At 36.7% G+C, this 23,793-nt stretch overlaps 1 protein-coding gene across 2 annotated transcripts in view; it reads right to left on the bottom strand.

The window, feature by feature from the left end:
- Positions 1–23,793, bottom strand: part of MTMR11 (myotubularin related protein 11) — a 160,956-nt gene that overhangs the window by 95,405 nt on the left and 41,758 nt on the right. For both annotated transcript variants that reach the window (XM_053705406.1, XM_053705401.1), the window contains exons 3-4: positions 8,410–8,543; positions 5,680–5,752 (exon numbers count right to left, since the gene is read on the bottom strand). In XM_053705406.1, the coding sequence (XP_053561381.1) occupies positions 5,680–5,752; positions 8,410–8,543 (207 nt within the window). The remainder of the gene's footprint in view (positions 1–5,679; positions 5,753–8,409; positions 8,544–23,793) is intronic.

Genomic DNA, 23,793 nt, shown 5'->3' with positions numbered 1-23,793 from the left:
TATGGCCATTGCAGTGCTATAGCATGCGATATCTGCAGAAGTTAGTAGCTCTACAACCAGAAAACTACAGTTCCCTGCATGCAGCGGTAGTGGACATGTGTAAAAGGAGGCGGGAGACGTCTATGCTTCTCTTTGGGGTTCTGATTGGGAGTGAAGGAGGCTGGCTTGTGAGTAAAGAGAGAATTGAGCAGCAGAGTCAGAGTTCATCTGCAGAGAGTGAACATCAGAAAATAGTGAAACTTCAGAGAGAGAGTTGAAAAGCTGAGACAGTGTTGAACAGCAGAAAGATTACTCTCTGAGTTTATGGTTACTAACTACTAATGTACTTTACTGTAATGTGATATATTTTGTTAATATTATATTTACATTACCAAATAGGTGTGTGAGAGATAGAAGAAACCCCTTTTAAAATATAAACTAAAAAGGGCCATACACAGATGGAGTCTTCTGCCGAACTAGCTTACGACTGGTAGCAATTACAGTTGATTATACCTGGTATATATTGTTACCTGCATGTTTTTAGCATCCATTACTGCATATGAAGTTGTTAAATAATAACAGTGATAAAAGTAGCAACTATTAATTTCATTATTTAATTTAAAATAAATGGTTTGAAATGCTACAACCACAACATAATCTAATAATTCATCTTTTTTGTTGAGTGTTGTGAATGAAGTGTCTCTTATTTCTCTCAGATCTGTTCACCATAATATATATACACATACACATATATAAACCTTTTAGCCATTGCCTATTTAAACAACTTGTCAAATACCCTATCCCTTAAACTCAATGTTTAAACATTAATAATAAACCTCATTTTAAATTTTGTGTGTGTGTGCATATGCGTGTGTGTGCATATGCGTGTGTGTGCATGCATGCATGTGTGTGTGTGCGTGCATGTGTGTGTGTGCGTGCATGTGTGTGTGTGTGCGTGCATGTGTGTATCCATGTATGTGTGTGCGTATGCGTGTGTGTTTTTTTGTGTGTTTGTTAGGGTTTCCACCTTTAATGAAAAAAATTACCATCATGCTCATTTGCATGCATTTCCAAAAATAATTATCATTGGTTTATAATTAGAGTCTAACACACAGAAGAAAATTATTTCTATATTTAATCTTTATTTTCATATGAAAATACAGTCCATGTCAGTAAAATACTGGCTCTGTGTGAGTGAATTACTAACATCCTCTGACAAATATCTTTTTCCATCACTTGTAATGGCAGATTGTGCACTATCTATTCTTGTGATCGAGGCCTAAGGCAGGTAAAATGGATTATTGGAAACACATTAAAAAGGGAGACAATGTGCCTTTAATTGTTTGAGGTGTGGAATTAATATTACATGTATTAAATGCAAAAACCTTGTTAAAATAAAGTGGTGAGGGATGAGTCCTCTATTTTGTCTTTGTGGTCTCTATTATTATATTTGTATTATTTTATTATTTAAAGTTACATTAAACACCATGTAATTACAATACATTTCTGTTGTGTTGAATAACATATCAGCCAAGAATTAACATTTATAAAACAAATTAACAGAATTTTTACTGCAAATATTTATCAAAATCCAAACTCCACCCAGCATTTGCCTTATTTGGAGGAGCCAATCTGGGCTTTAGTCAGCAGACAACAAGGCTAGCACTGATCATAAAGTTAGTATAAAGTACTCTGTTCTGCAGCTGTTACCGGTTAAAGCGAATTAGTGATATTCGCTTTAACTGATATGTAGTAGGGTTAGCCTTCAGAAGTGAGCAGGGTGCTTTTCATGTTCTGAGAAGTAGAATCAATTTTCAGAGCTAAATTACATGAAAAGGTGGGGAAATAAATAATCAATATACACTGCAAACTTATTTCATTATGCATAACTAAACATTTTATTTAAAAATCTCTCAAGGTGTTTACTGTCCCTTTTAATGTATGAGTCAGTTTCCTCTTAAATAAAGAACAGCATTTAAATAGTTGCTTTTATGGCTTCCTGACAGCATAACGTGTCAAGAGGAAAAAAATAAATAAAGCTGTGAGCCTCATTTGCATACTTGTCAATGATCAGGTGCAGTGGGAATACTAACTGAATTATCTTGTATTCTGTGACAGAACTGGCATATGCAGATATGTGCAATATATATATTTCAATACTGAATGCTATTCTCTATAATAAAACACTTCCTATATATTATTTTATAGCATGGCAGGTGACCCTGCAATGTTTTACCATATTTTTAATGTATGCATCTTATTTTTCCTATGATTTCTGATTTTGAGCAGTTATGTTATTTCTATCCTTTAGCTATTTAAACTTAGCGATGAGTAAGACAGTTATACAGTGGCTACTTGATTAACCCTTTTTGCATTTTCCCTGTTCTAGTAGCTTTATATATCATTTGCAGTTCCTCATATCAGTTACTCTGTATGTATGTATTTATGTATAATGACAGTATTTTGTAATGTTTTTCTATTATATTAACAGTTTGAGTGCTAAGCACTTTCCCACCTGGGTGCTAATATTTTCTAAGTTTTTTTTAATTTTTTTTAATTTTTGAAAATAAATGTTTTAAATTTTTTATTTTTTTTACAGACCCCCAAGACTTACACTGTTGGAAAGGTTAGGCGATTACCTTTCCAACAGTGTCTTGGGGGTCTGTAGCTGCTTAGATGCCTGAGATAAAGGCTTCTAAGCAGCATGCCCCCTCCTCCTATACTTAACATTGTTAAGTATAAATAAAGTTGTGCGGTGACGTCATCACGTCATTGCGCTGTGACATCATCACATCATTGTTCGGTGACCTCATCACGTCATTGCGCGTGACGTCACCGCGCATCAAGTGAAGCCCCGGCGATGCTTGTCACTCTACAGGCACGATCGCCGGGGTAGGAGCGGTTACGAGCCCCTAGATCTCCCTCAAGGTGGGAGAGTGCTCATGATGGCTCTGAGCCGTCATTAGCACCAGAGTGAGAAACTCTGTGTTGGCTCAGAGCCGTCATTAGCACTCAAAGGGTTAATATACTTTTTTGGAAAAAAGTATCAACATATTTTTCAAATATGTAATGTAGCATGGATTAAACTACAAAATGCTGTTCAAATCTACAGGGAAGGACTTTTTATTAGGGAGGAAGATATATTTATTAGAAGTTTATAAGTAGAGAATCCAAGAGGTTGGATGTAGGGGCAGAAATGTAGATAGGTGACAAGGTGTAGATAAGCGAATAGGTGAAGTTTAAAGGGAAATTAAACCCTTTATTTTCTGTTCATGATTCAGATAAAGAATACAATTTTAGACAACATTTACTTCTAACAATTTACTTCTATTATGTAATTTCCTTAGTTCTTTTGGTATCCTTTGCTGAAAAGTATACCCAGGTATGCTCAGGAGCATGGTGATAACTGCTGATTGGTGGCTACACAAATATACCTCTTGTCGTTTGCTTACCATTGTGTTCAGTTAGCTCCTAGTAAAGGACGAAATAAGAAAAGTGGATAGTACTGGCGCTAGAGCTAGGGTAAAACTAAATACGATAAGATGGAAGAGATATTACTCCAAGGATTTATATATATATATATATATATATATATATATATATATATATATATATAAATAAATAAAGAGAGCACCACTAATACTTTTAAAAAATGTGTATAAATTGTGTAAATTGTGTATAAGCAGCTGTTATAAAAAATGAGCACCTGATGAAGGGGCGTGACTCAGAAATGCGTAGTGAGTATATTGTTTGAGTTGCCTGGCCAGACCAGTAGGTTACGACTTGCTGTCAACGTTTATTCATTTTTATCGATATATATATTTTTATTTTTTATGTAATTGTTTTTAACGATATTATTGTGAAACATTATATCATTGTGAACAGTTCTTTTGTACTTTATTGCCAACAGGCATCATTATATTGCCAGTAGGCAATGTATTAAGATACAAGCAATTTGTAATACATTTTCAAGTGTTCAAATTGCTATCAAGCTGCGATTGTTTACTCTGCATAGAGGTTACAACTATGTTTGGATAGGTTGTTTACATTTGAGAATTTAATATTGTATTTTATATATTTGAAATAAATGTTAGAACTAATACTATAAAGTTGTTTTGCATTGCACAATTATTTGTAGCGCTGTTACCACTTTTTATTTATTTATTTATATTTATATATGTGTGTGTGTGAATATAATCTTTAGGAAGGGGGAAAACACCCAATATAAAAAACTCTCAAGCTTTGTAAAAATCAATTATTTAATCAAAATAAGGTTAAGTACAAGTATAATTAAAAGAACAGAAGTAAAAATAAAAATTAAAAAATAATTATTAGGGACATAAAGAATTATAGAAATATTCACTTAAAAACTGACCTAGTGCCACCAAGATACCCAAGGTTATATCTAAAAGACCTATGACTCTAGAGATGAGCTCTAAAAAAGCAGATTACTGAAGAGAAATAAGTATCTCGATATATCTGGTCTCACTTTTACTATACCCCAGAATGAAAAATCTTCTAATTTATTATTATGAACTTCCCTAAAATGCTTGTATAAATGTGTATCCTTATTACCTTTCTCAATTATACATAGATGTTCTCTGATTCTGTCTTACAAGGTCCTTGAGGTCTCCTAAATATTGCTTTTTGCAACTACATTGTATTAGATAAATCTGTGCATCTAATCGTGTCATTAATTGGGAAAGTTTCTCCTGACTGGGTAGATGTATATTGTTTAGTCTTGTTTTAATTTATGCATTTTAAATTGTTGAACTGCTGACTGGATGTCCATGTAGTTTTTATTCTTGATTGTATAATATTATTAACGGCTATAACCCAATAAGTTTTATAGTATATTAACCTATCTAGCACTCCAAATGAGGTTTGTACTGTATTGACAAGTATTACCTATATAGCATCTGAATACCCTTAGATATATCAAGATACGTATTACTCTTTGGTAATCTGCTTTTTTAGAGCTCATCTCTAGAGTCATAGGTCTTTTAGATATAACCTTGAGTATCTTGGGAGCACTAGGTCAGTTTTTAAGTGAATAGTTCTAATTCTTTATGTTTCTAATAATTATTTTTTAATTTTTATTTTTCTGTTCTTTTAATTATACTTAACTTTATTTTGATTAAATAATTGATTTATACAAAGCTTGAGAGTTTTTCATATTGGGTATTTTCCCCCTTCCTAAAGTTTATATTCTTTTATATATATATATATATATATATATATATATATATATATATATATATATATATATATATATATATATATATATATATATATATATATATATATATATATATATTATATATCCTTGGAGTAATATCTCTTCCATCTTATCGTATTTAGTTTGACCCTAGCTCTAGCGCCAGTACTAAACACTCTTTCCTTCTTTACTAGGGTCATTGAGAGAGGGGCCCTACTTGAACTTGGCTTTGGGTAATTTATTAGCGCCAATTCCTCTCCACTTTCTAACCTTCAATAAAGCACACTAAGAGAATGAAGCAAAATTGATAATAGAAGTAAATTGTAAAGTTGTTTAAAATTATTACTCTGTCTAAGTAATAAAAGAAAAATTTGGGCTTTGATGTCGCTTTAAAATAAAACTACATGACAATAGTTGAGCATTTCAGTAACGGACAGCAAGTAAACATACTAAATGCAACGTAGAAAGTTGAATCTACTTACCAGCCACAATTTTGTCAATACAAGCAAGAGCAACGTCGTTGTCATTGTCAACCAGCAGATGTTTAGAGGAATCCTGCCAGAGAATACAATATATATTTTATCGAGCTATCTGGGGCTATAGGAGAATTACATATAAGAAAGACAGTTAACTTCATTTGCAAATAATAAAGAGCAATTCCTAATATTTATATATATTGTACATATATTTAGAAACCATGAATTAAAGAGACATTAAATTCAAGCAGTTATATCAAGGAGATAAAGAAAACTTCTAAATAGAAATATTAATAATCTGCTTTAATACATGTTGCGCCCAACTTATCAATGACAAGGACAATTACCACATAAGATTAAAAAAATAAATGAAATAAGTGAACAATCTATGGTTAAAAGAATTACCTGAGAATGTTTAGTGCATTCTATACTTTCAGAGGAGAGTGTGGCCGCGCTAAACTTTGCGCACATATATATATATACACATATACACACAGACACACACGCAAAACACAGAAATGGTCTGCACTTTCAAACTGGACTGGGTTTACATCCCACAGACAGCTGCACAGTTTCAGGGACTGAGGCAGGCAACCCCAGACAAGCCTGGGTGCAAAGCCCATAGGGAAATTATAAACCAAAATTATTAATGCAACATATGCAAAGTCATGATTATTATTATTATTAAAAAATGTTTATGAGTCTGGTACTCTCTCGCAAACACACAGCTCGATTAAAAGCAAAGAGATAGATTCAGCATTTGGCCAAATGGTGATAGGCCCAGGAAAAGTGTGCGGCTATACGTTAGGGACCAAGGGAGGAAGAGACCTTGATGTGGTCCAGGGCCTATCATCATTTGGCCAAATGCTGTAACTAACTCTTTATTTTTAATCTAGCTGTGTGCTTGCAAGAGAGTGCCAGACTCATAAAAAATATTTAATTTTATTAAAAATAATAAAAATGATTTTAAATATATATATATATAAATATATATATATAAAGAGTCATTTGAAAATTCAATTCACCCTGTAATATATTGAAAACACATTATCTGATGTTTAACTTTGTGAATTTAATGTATTTGTGAAAATATATACTCATTTCAAATTTGATAACTGCAACACGTTCCAATAAGAACGTGATGTGAAACAGGTGAGGCAATTGTGTAATCATAGTATATAAGGAGCCTCCAAAAAAGTCCTAGTCCTTCAAGAGCAAGGATGGGTCGAGGATCGCCAAACTGCCAACAGATGCGTCAGCGAATAATCCAACACTTTGAAAACAATATTCCCCAAAGACAAATCGGTAGGATTTGAGGAATTTCACCTTCTACAATGCACAATATAATTCAAAGATTCAAGGATTCCAGTCAATTCTCGGTGTGTAAAGAGAAATGCCGAAAACCACTTCTGAATGTCCGTGATCTCTGATACCTCAGACGTCACTGTCTCAAAAACCGTTATGAGTTTGTAATGGATATCCGGACATGGGCTCGGGAATACTTTTGTAAACCTTTGTCAGTCAACACCATTCGCTGCTGATGCAAGTTAAGGCTTTACTAGGCAAAGCAGAAGAATACATCAACACTGTCCAGAATCGCCGCTAACTTGTCTGGGCTCGGTCCTATCTGAGATGGACAGCAGCACAGTGGAATCGTGTTTTATGGTCCGCCGAGTCAACATTTCAAATAGTTTTTGGAAAAAACAGACATCATGTTCTCCAATCCAAAGTGGAAAAGGACCATCCAAGCTGTTAACAATGTCAGGTCCAAAAGCCAGCTTCTGTCATGATATGGGGGGGTGTCAGTGCCCATTGCATGGGTAACTTGCACATCTGTGAGGGCACCATTAATGCAGAAAGATATGTATACATTTTAGAGCAACATATGTTGCCATCCAGACGTCGTCTTTTTTAGGCTCGTTATGAAGAGCAAAATAAGGCAACAAAGGCTTCATACAGTTGCGCAGCTGAAGACATAAATAATGAATGAATGGGGGGAAATTCAGCTTGCTAAACATAACCAACAGTTGTCTTTGTCTTCAGTACCCAAACACTTAATAAGTGTTATTAAAAAAAAAGATGATGTTCCACGTGTTGCAGTCATCAGATTTGAAATGAGTGTATATTTTCAAAAATACATTAATTCACAAAGTAAACATCTAATAATGTGTTTTCAATACAGGATGAAATTAATTTTCAAGTTACTCTTTTTGTTTGTTTTTCTGCATTTCCCATACTGTTCCAACTTTTTCAGAATTGGGGTTGTATATATAATCATTGTTATTATTTTTAATAAAATTACAAATTTCTTATGAGAAAAGAACAAAAGCTATTTAAACTATTTCTTAGCACATTTTGACATAGCACACATTCTGCTCATAGCTCGAGTGAAAGCCAGAAAAAGGCCACACTTTCCAATCTCCAGTTCTTAGCGTTCCTGAGACTTTCCCTCGAGCGCTTTTTACTTTTCATTTGTAATATGAGTGCAAGAATAACAGTGCTATGGATTTAACTTGGACCGTGTTAGTGTTAAACATTGCTAAAAAATTTTTAGCTACACTTGTAATCTGGGCCTTTATATGCAAAACATAAAAATAACTTAATTTCACTTTTCATTTCATTAAATATTTTTATTTTTATTTTTTGTTTCTTTAATGCAACAATGTTTATTGAATTTTTTATAATTAAGGGAACTTGAAAAAATGTCACTTTGTACGTTTAACTGAAATATGTTACCTGGTTTGAATGGTACAGTTCAGATCTGAAAGCGATTCTGTGACTTGTACAATACAAAGTTCCTGGAAGATACAGGTGGCCATCTTTAAAGAATAATCGTTTTTTTACCGTCACTTCCACTTTCACACTCTCTCCTGGAAGATAAGGCAAAAAGTTTTGTGAACTATATCCTTTTCTAAGTGCAAAGTATTGTATTTACACATTTATTGTGTTTTTAGCTAGACAGATAGATAGATAGATAGATAGATAGATAGATAGATAGATTTACTGTGTTTATTCGCTGTATAGATAAAGGGACATAAACCTAATTTTTTTTCTTTCATGATTCAGAGACAACATGCAATTTTAAACAACTTCCCAATGTATTTCTATTATCTAATTTGCTTTGTTCACTTTGTATGCTTTGTTGAAAAATATACCTAGGTATGCTCAGGAGCAGCAATGCACAACTGGGAGCTAACTGCTGATTGGTGGATACATGTATATGACTCATGTTATTGGCTCAACCATGTATATTGCTGCTTCTTTAACAAAGGATACCAAAAGAATAAAACAAATGAGATAAAAATTGGAAAGTTGTTTAAAATTGTGTGAATCATGAAATAAAATGTCACAGCAGTATTCTAGTCCATCATCCATTAAGGAACTTTTTCACATCATTTTTGAATATCTAACAGCGTTCCCCACTTGAAAATCAATTTTGGTCTATTATGAACATATCTTGGCCCCTAAGGCAGAACATGCTGTGATCTAAGATGCCACTGCAGAAAAGGCAGCATGTCTGCAAAAAGAATAGGACACATTAAGGAACTATTAGCACTTTCATTTTGCAGCACTTCTCCACACCAGGCTGATCTCTTCAAATAGTGCTGTGCTCTGGCTGCACTGAGTAAGTTTTCCTCTATACACTGCAGAGCAGCGCTGCAAAGCGGCAGCCTATTGATGACGGGCTCTCAGGGATTTTTTCAACCCAGCCACTAGCATTTCACTAACTGCAAAGCAGTGAATCCTTAGTGTCAGCCGTTCTTGGGCCAGATTATGAACAGTTGCGTGCAAGCAATATTGGTTTTATCACGGCTGTTTGCACACGTCAGAAAGTAAGCGTGTTGGCTTGAGTGTATTTAAATTTAATGCACGTCAGGATAGAACAACCTCAGAGCTCTAGTTAACTGTTAAACTCAAATAAAAAGATGGAAAAAATACATCAAATGACATTAAAAAGTACAGTTACATTGATGATAACACCATCTAATAAAAATGATTGTAAAAAATTGCATAAAAAAAGTTATAAGGGCTCAAGGATTTGAGGTCTTAGGTGTTAGAAAAAAAACATTCATACATACACATGTCTAAACTATGTATGTGTGTGTGTGTGTTTTACATATGTGCACTTATGTATTTATGTATTTATATGTGTATATATCTAGTCTTTACAGACATATGTACACATATAAACACATAAATACATATGTATACATATATAGACAAATATATAAGTGCATTGGAGCCCTTTGCAGTCAAGTAGCTGAAAATAAAAAAAAAGATTTATGCAATATTCATCTATACTATAATCGCGTTTGTAATGCGTCCGTCGCTGTCGTCAGTTGTGCATGGATCCTCAAAGGAATGTTGGCTGCACGCACAGCCAAAAGAATTCATATGAAAGCAGCGAAGCTGCATCCAGGTAGATTCCGAAAATAGCAGGGTGGTAACCCCAAATAAATAAAATAAAAAAATACTAAGTTATGGTTAAAATAAAAAAGCCTAATATTAATTTAAAAATAAAACCTAACATTAAATTTCAAAAAAATAATCTAAAATTACAAAATATAAAAGTCTAAAATTACAGAAAAAAATAAACAAAATGATCAAAAATAAAAAAAATTAAATCTAATCCGTATGAAAATAAAAAAGCCCCCCCAAAATGAAAACACCCCTAATCTATACTAAACTACCAGTATCCCTTAAAAGGGCCTTTTGTAGGGCATTGTCCTAAGTTAAACAGCTCTGTTACATGTAAAAAATACTAAGTCCCCCCTAACATTATAAAACCCCCACCCACCAAACCCCCCAAATAAACCCTTAAAAAATCTAAACTACCCATTTGTAGGGACATTGCCTTTAAGGGCATTCGGCTCTTTTACTGCACTTAAAAGGACAATCAGCTCTTTTACAGCCCAAAAAACCCTAATCTATAAAAAAAAAAAAAAATCCTAAAACTAAGCCCTAAATAGGTACTCAACGTTCCGGAAGTCCGGCTGGGAGGTCTTCTTCCAGGCGGCTTCATCATCTTCTATCTTCACCTGGAGCGATGGCGGTGCGGTGCGGAGCTGGCTTCCCCCGATGTGCGGATCCTCAGCGGCATGGATGCTCCTCTTCATGTGATCGTCTGCCACACACTGAAGATTGAATGCAAGGTACCCCATTTATATTGGGGTATCTTGCATTCCCACTGGCTGAAATTTTGAAATCAGCCAATAGGATGAAAGCTACTGAAATCTTATTAGCTGATTTGAACAGCCAATAGGATTTCAGTAGCTCTAATTCTATTGGCTGATTTCAAAATTTCAGCCAATAGGAATTCAAGGTACCCCAATTTGAATGCGGTACCTTCCATTCAATTTTTAGTGTACAACAGAAATCGGATGAAGAGGAGCCTCCATGCTGCTGAGGACCACTGCCGCTGAAGACCGCCGCTGAAGACCTCCTCTGAGGACCGCCGCTCCGGATCTGCGCATCGGGGAAGACTGCTCAGTGCCGCCTTCACTCCGGATGAAGATAGAAGATGATGGAGCCGCCTTGAAGAAGACCTTCACCGCCAGACTTCAGGAACGGTGAGTACCTATTTGGGGCTTAGTCTTTTTTTTATTTTTTGGGGTGGCTTTTTTTTTTTTTTTTTGGGCTATAAAAGAGCTGATTGCCCTTTTAAGGGCAGTAAAAGAGCTGAATGCCCTTTTAAGGACAATGCCCATACAAATGCCCCTTTAGGGGCAATGTGTAGCTTAGGTTTTTTTAAACTTAGTTTTTTCTATTTTGGGGGGGTTGTTTGGGTGGGGGGTTTTACTGTTAGGGGTAATTGGTAATTTTTTTAGGTAAAATAGCTGTTTAACTTAGGGCAATGCCCTGCAAAAGCCCTTTTAAGGGCTATTGGTAGTTTAGTATTAGATTAGGGGGTGTTTTTATATTTTTATAGGGGTATTAGTTTAGGTTTAAATTTTTTATTTTGGATAGCTTTGTTAATTTTTGTCTGTAATTTTACATTTTTTTATTTTTTGTAATATTAGCTTTGGGTTTTGTATTTTTTTAAAAATAGACTGCCCTCTGGGCAGGCTTATCACCTAGCAATTAATAAAGTGTTTAGCTGTGTTTGTACTGTAAATATTTCAAATTCCAATGTTCTTCACATAGGGGAATATGTTCTAAGAATTTATAAATAGATATTCATATATGATAGAGGAAGGGGTTGTGTTTCCCTAAAACATCACGCTTGAATAAATCTATTTTTTCACAGTCGTCTGAAGACCAGTGAGTGCTTTCATATCTCTATATAGCACCCACACTGCTACTTTTATATATATATTACAAAAATACCATCATATATATATTTATAGAAATATGTATTTATGAATAAATAGAACATATTCTTCTATGCGAAGAACATTGGAATGTGAAATATTTATATTTAATGTCTAATAATGTGTTAATAATGTGTTTTCAACATAGTAAAGGGTGAATTGAAATTTCAAATGACTCTTTGCTATTTCCATACTGTCCCAACTTTTTTGGAATTGGGATTGTACAACAAATTTCTGAAAACCTGAAGTTAAAGGGATATGAAAAAAAAAAAAAATTCATATAGAGCATGCAATTTGAAGCAACTTTCTAATTTACTCCTATTATCAAATTTTCTTTGTTCTCTTGGTATCTTTATTTGAAAAAGCATGAATGTAAGCTTAGGAATCGGACAATTTTTGGTTCAGCACCTGAGTAGCACTTGCTGATTGGTGGCTTAATGTAACCATCAATCAGCAAGTACTACCCAGGGTGTTGAACCAAAAATGTAATGCTTTTCTAACCTATTGTTTTTCAAATAACAATTAGAGGGGTTACTTTGGTTTTAGTATCAGGGTTTTTTATGCAACGTCGACCATAGCTGTCAGTAATATGGCAGATACATTAGAATGCAAAGGGTCTTGCAATGCAGCAGGTCTCCTCACAAAAAAAAAAAAAAAACAACACACACATATACATACAAAAGCTGCTGGCTCCCACATATATTAACTGGCATATTTTTAACAAAATTGTGGAGCTTTGGTATAAATAATTAAAATTCTACCCATACAGACTAACATACTTAATTTTGCATATATTTTGATACACAGGTACCTAGTAAAAAATAAAAAGGGCTCTTAAATGTTTTTCATTTTATTATAACCCAAATATTACCCAATTATTATAACCCAAATACCCTATCCGTTTTTATTTTTTGATGCTGTAAAAAAGGGAACGGATGTTTTTTTTCGTTAACAAAGTGATCACAATCAAACAAAGCCAAGATTTTTAACTCACACAAGATTTAATATCCATTTTCCTACAACACTAGGAACTGATGATAATGGATGCCAATCCCTGAAATCCCAAATAGATTAATTGATAATTGGGGTTGGTATGTGTGCTTTGCAGTTGTATAGAGTGCTGTTTATGATAAGTGTTAAACAATATGAATGCATATATGGGTATGATGGGTATATTGGGCATGTATGATCAATGATGTTCTTAAAAGTGTTTTATTATTGTTTTTTAATTCATTAAGAAAATCTAATTTTTCTTTTTTAAGACGAAAAAAAAAAGTTGCAGCAACTTATGGATTTCAACAGCTCTCACACTGTAAATCATGAAACCGCTAAGTGATGAGGTTTTGAAGATAGTCCAAAGTTGCAGGACTCACTGTACAGAATGCAATTTCTAAACCTCATTCTCACTGTACAGAAGAGGGGTTTTTTCTCCGCCTTTTTGTTAGATTGTGGTTTTAAACAAAGAATAGTGAAAGGCAGATACTTAAAGGGAAATGAAACCCAACATTTTTCATTCATGATTCAGATAGAGCATGCAATTTAAAAAACTTTCTAATTTACTTCTACTATGAAATTATCTTCATTCTCTTGGAATCTTTTATTGAAAAGCAAGGACATGAGCTCTGGAGCGTACGTGTTTGGAGCACTATATGGCAGCAGTTTTACAAGAATGTAGCGCTGCGGAATCTGTTGGCGCTCTACAAATAACCAATAATAATAATAATGTTATCCATTTGCAAGAGCCCTAGATGTCTATTAAATACATTTAGATCTGTAAATATCCATCCCACTCACTGCTAAGGGAAATTACCAACAGTGCTGAATATAGGTTTAATGAATCTAGACCATACACTCACATCTAAAATGGCGTCTCTTTCAAAGTGTATTGCACATGTTTAAAATAATAGAAATATTCCAAATTGTCTTTTAATACACGTAAACGTGTCTAAAAGGCCCTTTTTTAATTTTTTAAAACACAATTGGTGTGTTCAATTCAATGTATCCATTTTGTTTTATAAAATGAGTGCAAAACCCGTAGGGCCAGATTACAAGTGGGGCTCTATTTAACACTCCACCTGCACTAGAAGTAAGCTTTTTGCACGTGTCGGGTTGCACTCGTATTAGGGGGTCGATCCGATAAAAATCGTCTCCCGCAAAAGTCGGCGACGCCAATACGCGCGTATATTTCTGCCGTCGCCCGTAGTTTTTTGGGCCATAGGCAGGTATACCAAACCCGCGCAATTTGGTATCCAATATACAGCGTAAGGACTTACGTGGCGAAAATGGAGAAATCTTACTCCATTTTCACCTCGCCACAAAAAGCAGCCGTAAGAAGCCTTACGCTGACTATTGGAGCCCCGTAACTCCCTAAACTGGCTGCTAAATAAACCTAACACCTAACGCATGTGCAATGTCTATCTCCCTGTCAACCGCGATCTGCTAAATAAAACCTAACACCTAACGCATGCGCAATGTCTATCTCCCTGTCAACCGCGATCCCCCGCCGCAATCCCTAATAAAGTATTTAACCCCTAAACCGCCGCCATATACATAAACTAACCCCCTACTGTGAGCCCCTAAAACTGCCACCATCTAACTGATCTATCCCCTAATGTGAACCCCTAAAACCGCCACCATCTAACTGATCTATCCCCTAATATGAACCCCTTACACCGCCGCCATCTATATTAAAATTATTAACCCCTAATTTAATCTACCTACCCCGCCGCCAGCTATATTATCTATATTAACCCTAAGTATATTATAGTTAATATAGTTATTACATTATATATATTAACTATATTAACTCTAATTATATTAGGGTTAATATAGTTAATATAGTTACTATAGTATTTATATTAACTTTATTAACTCTATCTAACCCTAACACCCCTAACTAAATTCTTATTAAATAAATCTAATTCATATTATAAACTAAAATATTCCTATTTAAATCTAAATACTTACCTATAAAATAAACCCTAAGATAGCTACAATATAATTAATAATTACATTATAGCTATGTTAGGGTTTATATTTATTTTACAGGTAAATTGTTAATTATTTTAACTAGGTATAATAGCTATTAAATAGTTATTAACTATTTAATAGCTACCTAGTTAAAATAATTACCCAATTACCTGTAAAATAAATCCTAACCTAAGTTACAAATACACCTACACTATCAATAAATTAAAGAAACTACAAATAGCTATCTAAAAATACAATTAAATAAACTAAACTAAATTACAAAACAAAACAAACACTAAATTACAAAAAATAAAAAAAAGATTACAAGATTTTTAAGCTAATTACACCTATTCTAAGCCCCCTAATAAAATAATAAAGCCCCCCAAAATAAAAAAATTCCCTACCCTATTCTAAATTAAAAAAAGTTCAAAGCTCTTTTACCTTACCAGCCCTTAAAAGGGCCTTTTGTGGGGGCATGCCCCAAAGAAAACTGCTCTTTTGCCTGCAAAAAAACCCACAATACCACCCCCCAACATTACAACCCACCACCCACATACCCCTAATCTAGCCCAAACCCCCCGTAAATAAACCTAACACTACCCCCCTGAAGATCTCCCTACCTTATCTTCACCACGCCGGGCCGAACTCCTCATCCGATCCGGGCGATGTGTTCCAGCAAGCGGCAGTGAAGTCTTCTTCCATCCGGGCGATGTGTTCCAGCAAGCGGCAGAGAGTCTTCTTCCATCGGCGATGTCTTCAAGCAAATCGGCATCTTCAATCTTCTTTCTTCGCTCCTCCGCCGCGGAGCATCCATCCGGCACGACGACTTCCCGACGAATGAGGTTCCTTTAAATGACGTCATCCAAGATGGCGTCCGTCGAATTCCGATTGGCTGATAGGAACCAATCAGCCAATCGGATTGAACTTGAATCTGATTGGCTGATTCAATCAGCCAATCAGATTTTTCTACCTTAATTCCGATTGGCTGATAGAATCCTATCAGCCAATCGGAATTCGACGGACGCCATCTTGGATGACGTCATTTAAAGGAACCTCATTCGTCGGGAAGTCGTCGTGCCGGATGGATGCTCCGCGGCGGAGGAGCGAAGAAAGAAGATTGAAGATGCCGATTTGCTTGAAGACATCGCCGATGGAAGAAGACTCTCTGCCGCTTGCTGGAACACATCGCCCGGATGGAAGAAGACTTCACTGCCGCTTGCTGGAACACATCGCCCGGATCGGATGAGGAGTTCGGCCCGGCGTGGTGAAGATAAGGTAGGGAGATCTTCAGGGGGGTAGTGTTAGGTTTATTTAAGGGGGTTTGGGTTAGATTAGGGGTATGTGGGTGGTGGGTTGTAATGTTGGGGGGTGGTATTGTGGTTTTTTTGCAGGCAAAAGAGCAGTTTTCTTTGGGGCATGCCCCCACAAAAACATAATTTATGCTTACCTGATAAATTTATTTCTCTTGTAGTGTATCCAGTCCACGGATCATCCATTACTTATGGAATATATTCTCCTTCCCAACAGGAAGTTGCAAGAGTCCACCCACAGCAAAGCTGCTATATAGCTCCTCCCCTAACTGCCATATTCAGTCATTCGACCGAAAACATGCAGAGAAAGGAAAAACCATAGGGTGCAGTGGTGACTGTAGTTCAAATGAAAAAATTACCTGCCTTAAAGTGACAGGGCGGGCCGTGGACTGGATACACTACAAGAGAAATAAATTTATCAGGTAAGCATAAATTATGTTTTCTCTTGTTAAGTGTATCCAGTCCACGGATCATCCATTACTTATGGAATACCATGGGAGGGACAAGGCAGGTACTTAAACGGAAGTTACCACTGCCTGTAAAAAACCCTTTCTCCCAAAAATAGCCTCCGAAGAAGCAAGGTATCAAATTTGTTAAATTTGAAAAGTATGAAGCGCAGACCAAGACTCTGTCTTGTAAATCTGTTCAACAGAAGCCACATTTAAAAAAGGCCCAAGTGAAAACCACAGTTCTAGTAGAATGAGCTGTAATCCCTTCAGGAGGCTGCTGTCCAGCAGTCTCATAAGCTAAATGAATTATGCTTTTTAACCAAAAAGACAGAGAGGCTGCTGAAGTCTTTTGACCTCTCCTCTGTCCAGAATAGACAACAAACAAGGTGAACGTTTTAAGAAAACTGTAGTAGCTTGTAAGTAAAACTTTAAAGCACAAACCACGTCCAATATTGTGTAATAGACGTTCCTTCTTTGAGGAAGGATTAGGATACAAGCATGGAACAACTATCTCTTGAGTGATGTACTTGTTAGATACCACCTTAGGAAAAAACCCAGGTTGGTACGCAGGACTACCTTATCCGTACGAAGGACCAGATAAGGAGAATCACATTGTAACACAGATAACTTGGAGACTCTACGAGTCGAGGAATTAGTTACCCAAAAGGAACTTTCCAAGATAAAGATTGATATCTATGGAACAAAAAAGGTTCAAACGGAACTTCTTGAAGAACCTTAAGAATCAGGTTTAAGCTCCATGGCGGAGCAACAGTTTTAAACACAGGCTTGGATCTAACCAAAGCCTGACCAAATGCCTGAACGTCTAGAATACCTGCCAGACGCTTGTGCAAAAAAATAGACAGAGTAAAAATCTGTCCCCTTTTAAGGAATTAGCTGACAACCCTTTTCTCAAAAACATCTTGGAGAAAAGATAATATCCTGGGAATCCAGACTTTACTCCATGAGTAACCCTTGGATTCATAACAATCAGATATTTACACCATATCTATGTTCAATTTTCCTAGAGACAGGCTTTCATGTCTGTATTAAGGTATCAATGACTGACTCGGAGAAGCCATGCTTTGATAACATCAAGCGTTCAGTCTCCAGGCAGTCCATCTCAGATTGATTCTATTTAGATGGTTGAAAGGACCCTGAGGTAGAGGGACCTGTCTCAGAAGCAGAGACCGTGATGGAAAGGATGACATGTCCACCAGATCTGCATACCAGGTCCTGCGTGGCTACGCAGGCGCTGTCAAAAACACCAAAGCCCTCTCCTGCTTGGTCTTGACCTCCGGAGGAAATCCCACTCCCCCGGAAGAAAAGTCTGACGACTTAGAAAATCCACCTCCCAGTTCTCAACACCTGGGATATGGATAGCTGATAGACAAGAGTGAGTCTCTGTCCAGTGAATTATTGTAAGACTTCTAACATCGCTAGGGAACTTCTGTTCCCCCTTGATGGCTGATGTAAGCCACAGTCGTGTATATTGTCCGACTGAGTATGATGTACCTCAGAGTTGCTAACTGAGGCCAAGTCTGAAGAGCATGGAATATCACTCCCAGTTCCAGAATATTTATTAGAAGGAGGGTCTCCTCCTAAGTCCACTATCCCTGAGCCTTCAGGGAGTTCCAGACTGCATCCCAACCTAAAAGGCTGGCATCTATTGTAACAATTGTCCCATCTGACCTGCGGAAGGTCATACCCTTGGACAGATGGACCCGACATAGTCACCAGAGAAGAGAATCTCTGGTCTCTTGGTCCAGGTTTAACAGGGGGACAAATCTGTGTAATCCCCGTTCCTCTGACTGAGCATGCATAGTTGCAGCAGTCTGAAATGTAGACGTGCAAACGGTACTATGTCCCTTGCCGCTACCATTAAGCCGATTTCATTCATGTACTGAGCCACCGAAGGGCGCGGATGGGATGAAAAAACACGGCAGAAATTTAGAAACTTTGACAACCTGGACTCCGTCAGGTAAATTTTCATTTCTACAGAATCTATCAGAGTCCCTAGGAGGGAAACCCTTGAGATTGGGGATAGAGAACTCTTTCCTTGTTCACTTTCCACCCATGTGATCTCAGAAATGCCAGTACTACGTCCGTATGAGACTGGGCAATTTGGATGTTTGACGCCTGTATCAGGATGTCGTCTAAATAAGGGGCCACTTCTATGCCCCGCGGCCTAAGGACCGCCAAAGCGACCCCAGAACCTCCATAAAGATTCTTGGGGCTGTAGATATCCCAAAGGAAAGAGCTACAAACTGGTAATGCCTGTCTAGAAAGGCAAACCTGAAAAACGATGGTGATCTTTATGCATCACAATGTGAGGATAAGCATCCTTCAAATCCATTGTAGTCCTCTATTGACTCTCCTGGATCATAGTTAAGATGGTACGAATAGTTTCCATCTTAAATGACGGAATACTGAGGAATTTGTTTAAGATCTTTAGATCCAAAATAGGTCTGAAGGTTCCCTCTCCTTGGGAACCACAAACAGATTTGAGTAAAAACTCTGTCCCTGTTCCTCTCTTGGAACTGGATGGATCTCGTACACAATGTAAGAATGCCTCCTTCTTTATCTGGTTTGCAGATAATTGTGAAAGGCGAAATCTCCCCTTTTTTTGGGGGGGAATCTTTGAAATCCAGAAGCTATCTCTGGGATATAAATTCCAATGCCTAGGGATCCTGGGCATCTCTTGCCCACGCCTGGGCGAAGAATGAAAGTCTGCCCCCTATAGGATCCGTTACCGGATAGGGGTCCGTTCCTTCATGCTGCCTTAGAGGCAGCAGCAGGCTCCTTGGCCTGCTTATCTTTGTTCCAGGTCCGATTGTCTCCAGACCGCCTTGGACTGAGCAAAAATTCCCTCTTGTTTTGCCTTAGAGGAAGTGGATGCCACACCTGCCCTGAAGTTTTTAAAAGGCACGAAAATTAGACCTTTTTTGGCCCTTGATTTGGACCTATCCTGAGGAAGGGCATGACCTTTTCCTCCAGTGATATAAGCAATAATCTCCTTCAAACCAGGCCCGAATAGGGTCTGCCCCTTGAAGGGAAGTTAAGTAGCTTATTTATTAAAGTCACAACAGCTGACCATGATATAAGCCATAGCGCTCTGCGCGCCAGTATAGTAAAAAAACAGAATTCGTAGCCGTTAGTCTATTCAAATGAACAAGGCATCAGAAAACAAAGGAATTGGCTAGCATAAGCTTGTCAAATATATTCATCCAATGGAGTCGCTAACTGTAAAGCCTCATCAAGAGACTCAACCCAGAACGCCGCAGCAGCAGTGACAGAAGCAATGTATGCAAGGGGCTGCAGGATAAAACCCTGTTGAATAAACATTTTTTATCCATTGGATCTAAAAAGCACAACTGTCCTCGTCAGAGGTAGTGGTACGCTTAGCTAGAGTAGAAACTCTTCTCTCCACCTTAGGAACTGTCTGCCAGAAGTCCCGTGTGGTGGTAACTATTAGAAAACATTCTTCTAAAAAATAGGAGGGGAAGAGAACGGCACACCTGGTCTATCCCATTCCTTATTAAAAAAAATTTAGTAAACCTCTTTAGGTATTGGAAAAACATCAGTACACACCGGCACTGCATATTATTTATCCAGTCTACACAATTTCTCTGGCCCTGCGATTGTACACATTCATTCAGAGCAGCCAAAGCCTCCCTGAGCAACAAGTGGAGGTTCTCAAGCATAAATTTTAAATGTAGAAATATCAGAATCAGGTTAAATCATCTTCCCCGAGTCAAAAAAATCACCCACAGACTAAGCATATTGTGAGGTAGTATCATACATGGTTCTTAAAGCGTCTGTATGCTCTGTATCTACCCCCAGAGCTAACTGCTTTCCTTTAATTTCAGGTAGTCTGACTAATACTGCTGCCAGAATATTATTCACCACCTTTGCCATGTCTTGTAAAATAAACGCTATGGGCGCCCTTGATGTACTTGGCGCCATTTGAGCGTGAGTCCCTGAAGCGGGAGTCGAAGGGTCTGACACGTGGGGAGAGTTAGTCGGCATAACTTTCCCCTCGACAGAATCCCCTGGTAAAATAAACGCTATGGGTGCCCTTGATGTACTTGGCGCCATTTGAGCGTGAGTCCCTAAAGCGGGAGTCAAAAGGTCTGACACGTGGGGAGAGTTAGTCGGCATAACTACCCCCACGACAGAATCCTCTGGTGATAATGTTTTTAAAGACAAAAAATGATCTTTATTGTTTAACATGAAATCAGTACATCTGGTACACATTCTAAGATGGGGTTCCACCATGGCTTTAAAACATAATGAACACAGAGCTTCCTCTATGTCAGACATGTTAGAACAGACTAATAATGAGACTAGTAAGCTTGGAAAACACTTTAAATCAAGTTAACAAGCAAATATATAAAACGTTACTGTGCCTTTAAGAGAAACAAATTTTGTCAAAATTTGAAAAACAGTGAAAAAAAGGCAGTAAAACAAACGAAATTTTTACAGTACATGTAATAAGGTAACAGAGCATTGCACCCACTTGCAAATGGATGATTAACCCCTTAATGCAAAAAACAGATCAAAAAACGACATAGACGTTTTTAAAAACAGACACAACAAACTGCCACAGCAGAGCTGTGGATTACCTTCCCTATAAACGATTTTGGAAGTCTTTTTAGCCCTTTAGAAATGTCCTATAGTATTCATGGGACTGCTGAGGGAATCTGGATGATTCATTTTGTAATTTTAACTGCGCAAAAAAGCGCTAAATTAGGCCCCTCCCACTCATATTACAACAGTGGGAAGCTTCAGTTAACTGTTTCTATGCAAAATTTAAGCCAGCCATGTGGAAAAAACTTAGGCCCCAATAAGTTTTATCACCAAACATATGTTAAAAAACGATTAAACATGCCAGCAAACGTTTTAAAACACATTTTTACAAGAGTATGTATCTCTATTAATAAGCCTGATACCAGTCGCTTTTACTGCATTTAAGGCTATACCAACATTACAGTGTTATCACCAATGTACGTTAAAAAAACGATTAAACATGCCAGCAAACGTTTTAAAACACATTTTTATAAGAGTATGTATCTCTATTAATAAGCCTGATACCAGTCGCTATCGCTGCATTTAAGGCTTTACTTACATTACTTCGGTATCAGCAGTATTTTCTTAGTCAATTCCATTCCTAGAAAAATATTTTACTGCACATACCTTATCTGCAGGAAAACCTGCACGCCATTCCCCCTCTGAAGTACCTCACTCCTCAGAATGTGTGAGAACAGCAAATGCATCTTAGTTACGTCTGCTAAGATCATAGAAAAACGCAGGCAGATTCTTCTTCCAAATACTGCCTGAGATAAACAGCACACTCCGGTGCCATTTAAAAATAACAAACTTTTGATTGAAGAATAAACTAAGTAGAAAGCACCACAGACTCTCACAACCTCCTATCTATGTTGAGGCTTGCAAGAGAATGACTGAATATGGCAGTTAGGGGAGGAGCTATATAGCAGCTTTGCTGTGGGTGGACTCTTGCAACTTCCTGTTGGGAAGGAGAATATATTCCATAAGTAATGGATGATCCGTGGACTGGATGCACTTAACAAGAGAAAGGCCCTTTTAAGGGCTGGTAAGGTAAAAGAGCTTTGAACCTTTTTTTAATTTAGAATAGGGTAGGGAATTTTTTTATTTTGGGGGGCTTTATTATTTTATTAGGGGGCTTAGAATAGGTGTAATTAGCTTAAAAATCTTGTAATCTTTTTTTATTTTTTGTAATTTAGTGTTTGTTTGTTTTTGTAATTTAGTTTAGTTTATTTAATTGTATTTTTAGATAGATATTTGTAGTTACTTTAATTTATTGATAGTGTAGGTGTATTTGTAACTTAGGTTAGGATTTATTTTACAGGTAATTGGGTAATTATTTTAACTAGGTAGCTATTAAATAGTTAATAACTATTTAATAGCTATTATACCTAGTTAAAATAATTAACAATTTACCTGTAAAATAAATATAAACCCTAACATAGCTATAATGTAATTATTAATTATATTGTAGCTATCTTAGGATTTATTTTATAGGTAAGTATTTAGATTTAAATAGGAATATTTTAATTAATAATATTAATATTAGATTTATTTTAATAAGAGTTTAGTTAGGGATGTTAGAGTTAGATAGGGTTATTATACTTTATATATATATAATATAATAACGATATTAACTATATTAACCCTAATATAATTAGGGTTAATATAGTTAATATATATAATATAATAACTATATTAACTATATTAACCCTAATATAATTAGGGTTAATATAGTTAATATAGCTGGCGGCGGTGTAGGGGGATTAGATTATGGGTTAATACATTTATTATAGGTGGCCGCGGTGTAGGGGGATGTAGATTGTAGGCAAAAGAGCAGTTTACTTTGTGACAAAGCCCTGCCAAAAGCCCTTTTAAGGGTTGGCAAAAGAGCTGAATTCTTTGGGGCATGCCCCGCAAAAAGCCCTTTTAAGGGCTGGCAAAAGAGCTGTTACTTTGGGGCAATGCCACGCAAAAAGCCCTTTTCAGGGATATTTGTAGGGTTAGACTTAGGTTTAGTGGTAGGGATAGTTTAGTATTTCAGGGATTAAATAATTTAATATAGCTGGCGGCGGTATAGGGGGATTAGATTAGGGGTTAATAATTTTACAATAGATAGCGGCGGGGTAGGGGCTCACTTTAGGGGGTAAGTAAGGTAGATGGCGGCGGTGTTAGGGGCTCACTTTAGGGGGGTTATAGATTTAATATAGCTGGCGGCGGTTTAGGGGTTAATAATTTTATTAGGTTGCGGCGGGCTCCGGGAGCGGCGGTTTAGGGGTTAATACATATTTTATTGTTAGGATAGTGAGGGGGGATAGCGGATAGAGGGTTAGACGTGTCGGGCTAGGTTAGGGAGGCGTGTTAGACTTGTCGGGCTATGTTAGGGAGGCGTGTTAGACAGTGAGGGTGATTTAGACTTTAGTCAGGTTTTGTAGGCGCCGGCAGTTTCTAACGTGCCGTAAGTCACTGGCGACGCCAGAAATTTGTACTTGCGCAGATTTCTGGACATCGCTGGTT

This window comes from Bombina bombina, chromosome 1 (assembly GCF_027579735.1).
Source record: "Bombina bombina isolate aBomBom1 chromosome 1, aBomBom1.pri, whole genome shotgun sequence".
NCBI lineage: Eukaryota > Metazoa > Chordata > Amphibia > Anura > Bombinatoridae > Bombina > Bombina bombina.
The sequence above is the reverse complement of the archived record's forward strand: the minus strand, read 5'-3'. Positions and strand labels throughout refer to the sequence as shown.